At 35.2% G+C, this 11961-nt stretch overlaps 1 protein-coding gene across 1 annotated transcript; it reads right to left on the reverse strand.

Annotated features, from left to right (window-relative positions):
- Positions 1-1687: 1687 nt before the first annotated feature.
- Positions 1688-11591, reverse strand: METTL22 (methyltransferase like 22). Its single transcript, XM_009582641.1, has 10 exons — positions 11442-11591; positions 8504-8854; positions 8078-8118; positions 7848-7992; positions 7296-7367; positions 6630-6683; positions 5325-5405; positions 4228-4330; positions 3248-3416; positions 1688-1723 (listed from the first exon to the last, which is right to left on the reverse strand). Exons 1-10 carry the CDS (start codon positions 11569-11571, stop codon positions 1688-1690), a joined length of 1182 nt encoding a protein of 393 aa, XP_009580936.1. The 5' UTR covers positions 11572-11591.
- Positions 11592-11961: the final 370 nt, after the last annotated feature.

The following is an 11961-nucleotide window of genomic DNA, read 5'->3' on the forward strand; positions in this document are numbered from 1 at the left end:
GTTTGTATTTACTCAACCAAAGATACAAGTATAAAAATCTTTTTCAGATGTTAATTTAAGCCAGCTGGTGTAAAATGGCTGAATTCTACATTTAAATGATCTACAGTATCGCTCCACCCGGATGAGTTTCTGTTGATAATTCCAAAGACTTTCAGAAGTCTTGTGCAAGTAAAAATCTTCTCTAACTGCACACACTATTTCACATCAGTTCAAATTAATTTCTTGCTACTGCCTTCAAAAAGTTACTACTTAAATAAGCAGCTACATTCAAAACCAGTTGTTTTCAGTTACTCTACCAAAGTTATTAATATTACAAAACAAACAAACAAACAAAAGAACACTAGTTTGGGAATCTTTGGATTAAAATACAGTTTTGTAACTTTGAAATTCAAATGAGGGTTCCGAGAGAGAAGTTCTGTATTAATCTAGGCAGATACATGCTAACATAATGTAATTTTTACTTTGACTATACTCACAGGAAAAGGCCATCATCATCTAATAACCTTTCACCTCATTAAAGAACACAAAAAAAAATGTCTTCATATACATACACAGGTTATGAAGTAACTGACCTAAAACTACTGAACTAAACCAAATGTAAGACAGACTTTCAAGAAGTCAGCCAGATGCTTCTAATGTAACGTATGCACACTCCCACGAGTTACAGGCCAGAACAGCTTTCATCATCGATACTCTCATAATGCTAAAGAATCCAGCAGGCACAAGAATTTCCATTTCAGTGTACATATGGCGAGTGACATAAACATAATAGTACACATAAAATTTATAAAAAGTACAAACAGGTTTTTGGTTTCATTAATAACACAGGAGAGATTTGATCAATATGTTGTACTTTAATCCAAAAGCTAAGATACTGAAGGCCCCATCTGAATGGGCAAGACATTCTTGGCCACCTCCTTCTCCCCAGCCTCACACATATATGTTGAGGGTAGAATTCCAAACATTTAAAGAGCGGTAGCATATCACTTCATGTGGTACCTTCCCACCTTCAACCTGGTAAGGACAGAATAGCTTAAAATTCCAGCAGGACAATATAGCTCCAAGACCTCTGCAGAGTATTTTTAGAGGCTCAAACACAATTCATCTTGTCTCCTTTCAGTTCAGACAGTAGCCCTAAACTAGAATGATTTAGATAGTCCTTAATTTTCAGTTTGTCCTAAGTTTCATAAACAGATTGCTTAAAGAAAAGTCCATGAAAGACAAGCAGGTCTTGCCCAGAACACTGTTTCACAAATGTCCATAAACACAAATAATCTGGAACTGGCACGAGACCAAGAATAGTGTCCATGTTTAGAAAACTAAGAAGGAAAATGCATGACATATGCAAATCAGCCACATGGAAAAGGTTAAATACCTCTTTGACAGACTCAAAACCCTAAGTCATCAATCCCAAACAGCAAGTCACTGTGTCACTGCCACTGTTCGGCATCCAGCACGTACTCTGAAGATCAACATTAAACAGTTTTGTAAAAGAAACATCAAAGAAACCATGTCCTAAGTGCCAAAACCAAAACTTACTGAAGTAAAGCAAATCTGCGTAGCAATACTTTCTGAGAACAGAGTTCCACCAGGAAAATGCTTTTCTTGGGATGAAAATCCTTTCTTAATAAAACATCAAAAAAGCCTTTATCCTTAGATAAAGATCTTCTATTTTCTCATGTCCCTGTCACGTTAGCTGTTCAGCAATGATCTTCCACAATTCCTGTAGGAGTGGAAAAAATAGGTACAAGTATTTTCTCAGATCAGGAGGTTGCAATTACGAAAAAGTTCAACATGCCCACTTGAAGACAAGTTTTAAGACATACCCTATACCTCCATCTGAGGAGGAGATTCTAAATCCATCTATGTAATCTCCTAGAACAACCACCAAATTATCTTTGAGACAGAGCAACAGAATTCATTTCTTCATTCTTGTAGCATGATTTTTAAAAATAAAATATTAGTATCGTTCAAATAATCTGTTTTAAAATAATTTCATTGATCTGCATGACCTTCTGCAGTATTTTGACTGATAATCTTGCTTTTCTTCTTAGCCCGTGTTGAAAAATGCTTTCAATAATGCTAGTAAAAATACAACTGAAAAAAATACTCAGTTTACTGAGGAATCAAGGTCTCACAAACGCATGTCTTACACAAACACACCCCCCCCCTTCTCAATCTGTTGGACACTGAAGATGAAAAACAGACGAATTTATTTCTGTAGAATACATCAGTCTGCTATACAAAAGATTATTAAGCAGACTATCACATACTCTTCACCATTACATCTTGAGTTGTGGCAATGTACTTCATGATAAATAAAAAACTTAGGCGTTTTAAAAATGCATGTATTTCAAAGACCAGTAGCCTTCCGCAAAAAGGCTAGGGAATGAGTTTACACATTTAGGTATAATCCACGTTACATTTATATACTTCTAAAACTTGTTTTAAAGTTTTGCATGCATGATTTATGCCTGAAGGTATCAGCATTAAGTAAAATAAATCAACCTCATGAAGTAACTGTGGCCCCTGTAATCTTACTACACATACATACTGCAGAAGACACAGCAATAGTATGTTGACTATAGGAACATCATTTCTTGGATTTGCAATCCAGTACAATATTTTCAAGTTCTCTAAAAAGATCTGTTAAATTGTGGTGTTCTAGAAGCTAGCAAGCTATTAGCTACCCTGCATAATATTCATAAGAACAGACAATTGGAAAAAAAAAATAGAGAAAGAGAACCATAAGTACTTGGGAAGTAATTAAATAACTACAAATATTACATCTGACATGTTTCTGAATAACAGAAGTTCACAGCTAATCAACTTCTTCATAGATACTAGAATCCTATTTCCTGAACCCTGAACTACGAAAGGCGTTACTAAAACTATGAAATGAAAGCTCTTCTAGAAGCAAATAAATGAGAAGAGATATTGGTCCCATTTTCTAGTCAATCGCAAAAATTGTATTTTTGTAATGGAGGTTGTTTCTTAACCTTTGAGGAAATGAGTGCAATCTAAGCCACTGTACTGCTGGTGATAGAAAAGGGTATGTTATGTCAATCTGGTATAGATTATGTAAGCACAAACAAGAATAATTTTAAAACAACAAAAAGCTAAATGGAAAGAAATGAAAAGGTAATGTTTATTCTCCTATTCTTACTTCATGTTAAGTGAACAGCTGAAAACTAATTTGAGATGATTATCCCAACACATTACATTTATTTTAATAAACGCCACTTACCAACTGCTCAATTCGTTCATAAACGAGAAACTGGCAGAAATCAAGCTTAATGGGCTCCACAGTATATTTCATTTTTCTATCTTGGAGGTTCTCCAAATCATTTAGAGTATTTCTAAAATGACTGTAGGCTTCACATGTAACATCCATATGTCTTAAAGTGAAGTTCAGCCTAGCAAGAGAATATTTCATTTAAAATGTCTGTCCTATACTGGCATCTTAAACAGCTATGTAACTTTCCTCAGCTAATGGAAAACGTTCGTCTTCTCAGTGTAATTAACTAACTTCGATAGCCAAAAAAAAGTAACCACCCCGCTACTCCTGAAAAGCGGACAAGACTTATTTTAGCATCAGTACACAACAACTGTTGGATGAATCCTTCCATTGATTTTAAGGCACTTGCCGCAACAGAATCATTGGCTTGGCTTCCTGGACAAACACTTGGCAACAAATAATATGAACAGCTATTGCTTACATATCTCCAGAGATATAAGCAAAGCCTATTTATGTATTAGTTTGTGAATGGACTGCAACACATGACTACTTAAAAACATTCAATGATTCCTTGAAAGAAAACACAAGAGAAATTGTTATAGAGGTACTCAAGCTGGGAAACATATATACTAATTCTAAGCCCCTTCATTCCACTCTATGACCTCAAAAATATATACCAAATGTTGTCAGCCATTATAGAATACATCAGTCTAGCCACCTATTTATCCTTTTTTACACAGAGGTTATCTCATACGAGACAAAGGTAGGACAAGAAAAGCCGAATTCTTGCAGGAAGTCAAATTCAGAACTGATAAAAATTAAGCACATATAAAAACAAATGCTTGTCCTGAGCATATACTGCAGCCTGTGATCAACTAATACAATGAAAATCAGAAGGCAACCTTCAATCAAATCAGATGTCTCTTCCAAATAAAGAAAGCACGTAAAGTTTTTAGTGCTTTTTATTTTAAGTTCTTGGTAATACTCACCTCTTTTCTAATGCTAGGTAAACTGTGCAAGGATTTCTCAAGTTTTGTGTGATTCTATACAGTGTTCTGAACAAGGCATCTGTCAGGTCATCATCATAGAACACTACAAAAAAAAGATTAAGAGCATAAAATATGTATGTTTAAGTGTATTATTTACTTAAGTCTCAGGTATGAAACAACAACAGACCTTAGTTTGATTATTCTAATCAAACAAGTCACTATTTTAACTAAATCCCAAAGTATATTTTTAATGGCAACAACTGACCCTTTAATAGTATCCACTGCTCTATTTATGTCAGGCTTTCTTTAAGATTTCTCTCATACCAATGGGAATCACTTCTGTCAGACAACTTACAAAACTTTAACAAGATTTCTCTCAGCCTGGAAATATCTTACTGCAAAGCTAAAAAAGACAGAATATTACAATGTACAAGGCCTAATTTCTTACAAAAATACAAAAAAGGCAGTAATTAATATACTATTTTAACCATATCCCCTTGGAAAGCAGTCTTGCAACACCTTTCAATATCGTAACTAAAACCAATCCTCCTTTATTTATAGATCAAAACAATGGTTTTCCTAACTAGATAAGCTAGCCTGTCATTTTTCAGTTTTTCACTTAAGCAAGAAAAAGAGCAGAAAAAAAAGACAGAGATATCCAAAGGCATAGACTCTGTGGGAAAGTGCAGCATCTGAAATGGTTTTCACATTATAGAATATATTAGTCTAACCACCTATATATCATTATTTGCATAGAGGTGATCTGATGCAAGACAAAGGTAGGACAACAAAATTCTTCTGCAAGTCTAATTCATCACTTACTTGTGATTATGTTCTTTGAGTAATTTATTTAGTCACAAATAATTATCACACCAAAAGGAAAGAAAAAGCTAATAGTTTTCAACATCTGTTCTCCTATTGTTAATTCAGAATTGTTTTAAAAAAAAAAATACAGGCAGGAACACTTAAGGCAGAGCTTTGACAAATTAGGTAAGGATCTGACATATTAGATTTTAAAAGCAAACTAGGTATATTTAAATTATTAATCGTAATGCTCAAGTGCTTGATTTAAAAGCTTACTGTTTATATTTTCCTACCATCAGCTGCCATTATCACAGTACAGTGGTCATGCAAATCAGCAATCTCTCCTTCAGACCAGCTATAAGGAGCTTCAGGATCTGTAACAAAGAATATGGCTTTGGTGTACATGATTAAATGTGTCAAATGATTGACAGCTGGAAAAAAGAAACTTCTTAACTCCTGTGGTCATCTGCTACTCTATAAATGGAGCATCCCACTGAAGGTAAATCAAAACCTCCCTCTATTCATTCTCTGAAGTTCCCTGCAACCCTTTGCTTTCTCTGCATTACGTCCAATCTTTCCAAGGCTGACTGACAAGAGTAAGTTTTCTTTGACTTTAGAATTTACAACCAGTTACTACCCTGTAGCAAGATCACAGATTTAACTATATTAAAATAAATACTCCTTTAAATAAAAAACCAAATGAATCTTCGTATAAGTTTTGATTAAGCTTCCTGCTTCATCATGCTTTTTAAAATTTAGACTTTGTTAAAATATAGAAACTTTCTCTGAAAGTCTGAAAAGCATAAAGTCTTTTCAACTGGCAGTATCAAATATTTTCATTAACCAGAATTTTTTGAGGTCCAAGAGAGGCTTTTGAATGTGTAAAGGCTGTTTCCACTTGCTTAAATAGTTGTTCTATTTTTTAGAAGCATTATATCAAATCCAACTGATGATATAAAAAAATCTATAAAGTAGGCTTCATGTAACCTAGGGCTACAGTTTTGTGTTGACCTTGCAATCACTAGAAAGTTTCAGTGATCTGCTTTACTACCATTAATTGCACTTTAAATGTTACTCAAGTTAGTTGCCTTTATTGTGCTAAAAGCAGCAGAACACGTTCCCTTGGCAAATATTTAAAATATAACACGTTCACCGCTACATTTGGAACAAGTATTTATACATCTTCAAATCATCACATATCCTCCCCACCACCTTTTATAGTTTTATATTTATGCAGTCATAAGCCACACAATACCATCACATCAAAATATGGATTACAGTAACTCAAATCCATGTCATTGTGCCTGGATTCCATTATCACCACATAACAGTCATCTTGTTTGCACCTCTGGATTTTGACCTAAGTAAAGGACAGCCATCACTTGTCTATTCTCAACCTATCAGTAAACCCTTCCTTACTCATTCACGTGGCAATGATGCACCCAAAGACAATCGTGTACTTTCAACTATTTTTCCAAAGGCATATGTGCTGGAGGACTTATTTCATAAACAACAGAATAACCTTTTCTTGATGGCTCTGAAGGGAAAAAAACCAAAACACCAAACCCTATCTGAAAGGACCCATTATCACCACCTACCAGTGCAGAATTCATCTTTCAGCCAGTCCAGTTCTTTTACTTTAATTTCCCCTCCTGTGGGTGAAGAAAGACCACATCAATCACAAATGGCATTTCAGACAGTACCTAAACAAAAGTAAGGAGTCAAAATCTGTACTGAAACAAGTGATGAAAATCTATTATAAGGACATAGGAAACAAGTAAAGTTGAACATAAAATCATTTACTGTACAAAACCTGCTACCCACTCACATGAGAACAGGATGAACTTAAGGGTCAGAAAGACAACCTATGTTCTCTTTTACATGTCTCACCTGCAAAATACTTCTCCTTTCCAGAGTTCTACCTCTGTCATTTACACTCTGTTTATGTGACCCTTGGCACCTGGATATCTGTGATCCTCCCAAGTACCTCAGTGAAACTCACACAATGACTGTGTAGGAACTACAGCTGGTCTTAAATGATGACCAGAGAAAGAATAAGTATTTTGTTCTTCTCAAAAGGAAGCTGTGCCATTATGGACCACATATAGGTATCTTGCATCTTTCTTTTTAAATGAGTCACTTTCAACCAAGACAAAAATTTAATTTTACTTGTGAATATGCTAGGTAGTCAATGACTGTGCTGTTTAATCCCAAAGTAGTTCATATATAGGCAGTTGCACAAACACTGACTGTATAGCACTTACTTCCCGGCTCCATCAGGTGTTTGTTTAATGCAACATTTTGCTCACACATGGCCAGAAGATCTTCACCAACATCTGGAAAAAAGTGATAATGATATTCAAAACAAGAATATTTTGCATGGGCTGTGCATGCCCCTGACCTCTCAGACTAATACTCTTAAATTTCTCTGAAGCTGACAAGATTAAGGGAAGTCCAGAGCAACTTTATCCACTGATGATTGCTTCCCTAGCATCCTTCTTGCTTTTGTTTTTCAGTACTAAACTCTGAGCTACCCTTGAAGAAAGAAGTTAGATCCCTATACTCCTTTTAATCTAGACACACTATCTTGAGTTCACAGCAATGTATCTTGCTTTTAAACTCCTGTGCTTAAAAGTAGTACTGCTTTTTCAATCTGTTGAGAAAGTTCTTGTTATTTTTCAATAAACAACACAACTGTATACACATTAATAAAAAATTATTAATTAAAACTGAACCAATGATGATAAAAATGCCAGGATTAAAGCACTGCTTCGTGAAGTTTCATGAAAATACTTAACTGAAAATAACTGCCTTACCTGTGCAATAAACTCTCTTGGCAACTGTTCCCATGATAATGCTTGTCATTCCAGTGCCACCTCCAAGCTCTAGCACCGAGCAACACCTGAATGTATCCCGTTCAAACAGAATGTAATCAGCAAGAAGAAAGGCTGCACGCCAGACCTGTGTGTAAGAGCAGCAGTTAAAACTGAGTAAATTCTGAAGCACAACCCATGAACAGCAAATTACTACAAGGCAGAATACATACTTGTTTACCGACATCTTCTAAGGGGGTTGCCATAGTATGTTCTGTGAAAATGAAAGTAGAGCAGAAATAATTATCTCAAAATGTTCAAATCAAGTTCCATAGTGGCAAATCTGAAAATCAAGTCATGCTTCCCATTCAAATACAGAACTAAACACTCTTCATTCTATATAATAATAATAGATAGTGCCGAGACCCCCACTCTTAATTAAGGAGCACCAAGTTTCCCATGGTATACTACTGCCCAAATCACTTCTGGAGAAATATGGTAAATTTTTAAAATATTTACAATATCACAGTATTATGTTTGTATTATTATCTCCTTTCACTTAACAACTGCTGTTCCATTTCTAAAGAAAACCTATTTTTCTTTTGTTTTACACAAACATATTTATTCTATTTCTCCTTGACTGTAAGCCTACTGTTTACCTATTTTAACAACATCACTGCAAGTGCATTCTTGTTCTTCATCTTCAAAAGCATCTTCTTTCCCTTTCATCAGAATTACAGGATACACTCTATCCCTCAAAAGATCCTCCGCTTCTAAATCGGAGGCACTTCGAGGTCTTCTGACCACTTCTAAATCTCCGTCATCATCTAGCAGAGCTTCTACTCCTTCACTATTCAATGCTCTTTCTTTTTTTAGATTACTCCTGTCCTTGTCACACAGTTCATCTCCACTTCTGTACTGGTGTTCTCCTTCTGTTGTAGCTTCTCTTACATGTTTCTCAGATGCCAAATCTTCTGTGTCCCGAAGAAGTTTGAAATATGACAGGAATACTGTAAAAACACAGAGGGGGGGAAAAAGCTAAACACCAGGTAAGAACAGAATCTATGTGCGACTTCCACATGCATGAAATTTTGCTATGCGTTTCACATATTAAAAACCTAGAAGATAAAAAAAAAAATCATTTTCATCACTTGAAAATTTGAAATATAGTTAAATTTGCTACAAATAAATATTTCTGTTATTAAGTTCTGTCAGTAGAAATAAATGAAGCGCTTTCACAGTCTACTGGCTAACTCAGCATCTACTCAGTCACAACGCACACCTTCATCTGACTTAGTAACACTTATTTTAACAATTGGCAGAAGGGATGGTTTCTTACACGCAAAAGATCTTCCGTTGAGACACGGTCAAACCAAGTTGAAAGAATTAATACAAGTTAGAATTTGTTTCTTTTGGTTAAGATTTAATTCCTATCTTAAAAGAAACGAATATGTTCTAGCAAAAAGCAAGTAGAATTTTTTTTATTGTTTTAAAAGTCTTTAGGAATTCAAGCAACTTCAAGCCTTGAAATCAGCTTAGTATGAGAGAGCAGAAATAAGCTCACAGGAGACAGCTTGCCACAGCCGGACATGCTGACACTTCTTTTTCAAGTCTTCAAACTGAATCTTTGACAAGATTAAATGAGTAAGGCCATTGTTCTCAATAAACCAATTAATTAAAAACCTTTTGCAACGACCATCCAGTGACATCAGCATCTATTAAAAATTTTAAGTTATCCAAACATGGACCTTGCAATTTTAATTATAGGAATCTGTCTTGTCTGAATACAACACAAGAGGAAGAACAAACATTTGTCCTTCCATCTACAGTCGATCTCAGCTGTACAGCAGTGCTTATGCACTATGCTTGACTAAATGGGTCAGTGATGGAACACAGAATCATGGAATTCGATTCACCTACTCTGGCAGGAAATCAGTGTTTGTAGACATCTTAGGCTGGGTACTATTATTCCAAAATCACACAGAATGTGTTGAGACTTGAGAAGAAGATAGCCAAGAATATGACTAGTGAAGAAGGTCAATACCAGCAAGATTCTAAGAAAAATGTCTTAGAATTATGTTCATTCTCACCAAAGGGGAAGAGATAAAGAGCTTGCCACCATTGCTTTCCACAATTTCAGTTTACGGAGTTCTATTCCAGTTTCTTTAGAAAGCAAGATATTCAAAGTTGGTCTGTAACCTGAGAGAAGTCCTTCTCCAGAGAGACCATTTTCAGCTAGATCTAATAAAATCTTCATTGCCTATCCCAGCATGAGAAATTTTTTAAGTCATCTACTGCTTGCCTGACAACCAGATTAAAGTGATTTGATTATTTAACAAATTAGAGGATGCCATCAATGAACGAAATGTTTTTGTTCTCCAAGTCCATTCTGATCCTCTGCATGTTCTATAGCATTTCAAAAGGTGTAAGGTAAAATTGACCCAAAGCAGCAGAGACTAAATCCCCATGAGGTTCCCTAAAAAACAGCAAAGTGGCAGTGGTAGATTGTTGTTGTATTTGTTAGAGTAAAAGCTACCATACTACAATCCAATTCTTGTCTTAATAAATAAAGGAATTTCCCAGACCAAGTACATTCAGAGTAGGTAGCACATACTGTCATTTCATTCTGTTGAAAGGTTCTTTGCATCAAGAAAAATCACAGCAAACAAAAGTTGAACAGCATGAAGACACACCATAGCATTAATTACCTGGTTTTGACCTGATCAGGGTCAAAATTATTATCCACTTCTTTGTCAAGCCTACTTCTATCATTTTTACATTGTCATATGCTAGAACAGCTGCAAAAGTTATTCTTTCTATGTCACAACTGGGTTTGAAAAAACAATTAACACTTCTGTCACAGCAGGAACTGTACTTTTCTACAGAACATTTTATCAGCAGCTTCAAGGTCAGTTTCCTCTACAATTTTACAGAAAAGTACAAGGTGGCAATCAGTCAGAGGCATCTGCCAATTCATTTCCACTACAGCCTTGACTCTTCAAATTATCTAAGTCAGTCAAAACCATTGCTATTCTGAGCAACGCTATTCTGAATTGTTGCCAATTCTTTTAAAACAAAAAAACAAACAAAGCTGTTAGGCTCCTCTGGAATAGATGGTAAATCATCACAAAAAGATTTTATAAAAATTCATTAATTACTGATAATTTTTATTTTAAACTTAAGTTACACTATTTAAAACCGCCGGCTTCTCAACTTTTGTCTGCATGCAAGAAACATCCCAACCTTTTAACATGATTCCCAAAGTGCTCTATTGAGATTATAGACAAATGAACAAATAAATAAATGAAGTTAAACCAGCAAGCAAGTTAATTTGGTTACTTCTCAGAAAGTCATTTCAGATTTCTTTTTTAAGATAGGCTGCCTACAAATTCTACATTAAGAGTTTTAAGTTCTGTAGTTAATTTCATAAAGAGAATCCAGCTAGCCTTCTTCCTAAAGACTGAGTAGGAAGTGATTCTGCTTCTAACTGGAATTAAATATGTAATAATTAATATCAACCATTCAAAGGAGGATTCAGACATTACAAAGATACAAATACACTTAAAATATAGCTCCATCATTCTAAACACACATTACCTGGTTGTCCAACTGCATTCAATCGTACCATAAGGTGCCTTTTGTTTGGACAGTGTAAGTGAACATCAGAAAGTATAGTGTCACTTTTAAATGTGGGGTTATCCATCTCCTTCTCTGTTACATCTACCATGATGTGCTGGTGAGAGGAACATCTATACTACCCAAATAGTCCACTATGAAGTGCTGTCACAAAGTGATATGATACTCTTCTATTAACAGGCATCAAGTAACAGTTTTGCTCAGCAAAATAACCTCATGACATAGTTTCTGAGAAGACCTCAGGCAAGACGTGACCATGCAAGCTCCATCATGCTCCAATAAGCCAGCAAGTTTCACACCAGGATATTCAACCTAAAACCAAACACAGACAGCTTTTAGTGACATCCTGACACTGCTTGGACATTGCTCCAGCAATATTTTAGAAGACAAAAATCAGATTACACTGTCCAGTAAAATTGCAGTGCTCCAATGCTCTCTTTTACAATGCTCCAAAGAATCATCAAATACATAATTGCTAGTA

The sequence above is a fragment of the Fulmarus glacialis genome, unplaced genomic scaffold (genome assembly GCF_000690835.1).
Source record: "Fulmarus glacialis isolate BGI_N327 unplaced genomic scaffold, ASM69083v1 scaffold45027, whole genome shotgun sequence".
NCBI lineage: Eukaryota > Metazoa > Chordata > Aves > Procellariiformes > Procellariidae > Fulmarus > Fulmarus glacialis.

Excerpts from the sequence above, each read along its gene's own strand:
- METTL22 (XM_009582641.1), bottom strand. The coding sequence starts at position 11,571 with ATGGTAGATGTAACAGAGAAGGAGATGGATAACCCCACATTTAAAAGT. Across the intron at positions 8,855-11,441 it reads GAATGCAGTTGGACAACCAG|TATTCCTGTCATATTTCAAA; the intron begins GTAATGTGTGTT and ends GTGTTTTTACAG. Across the intron at positions 7,993-8,077 it reads TAGAAGATGTCGGTAAACAA|GTCTGGCGTGCAGCCTTTCT; the intron begins GTATGTATTCTG and ends TCTTACACACAG.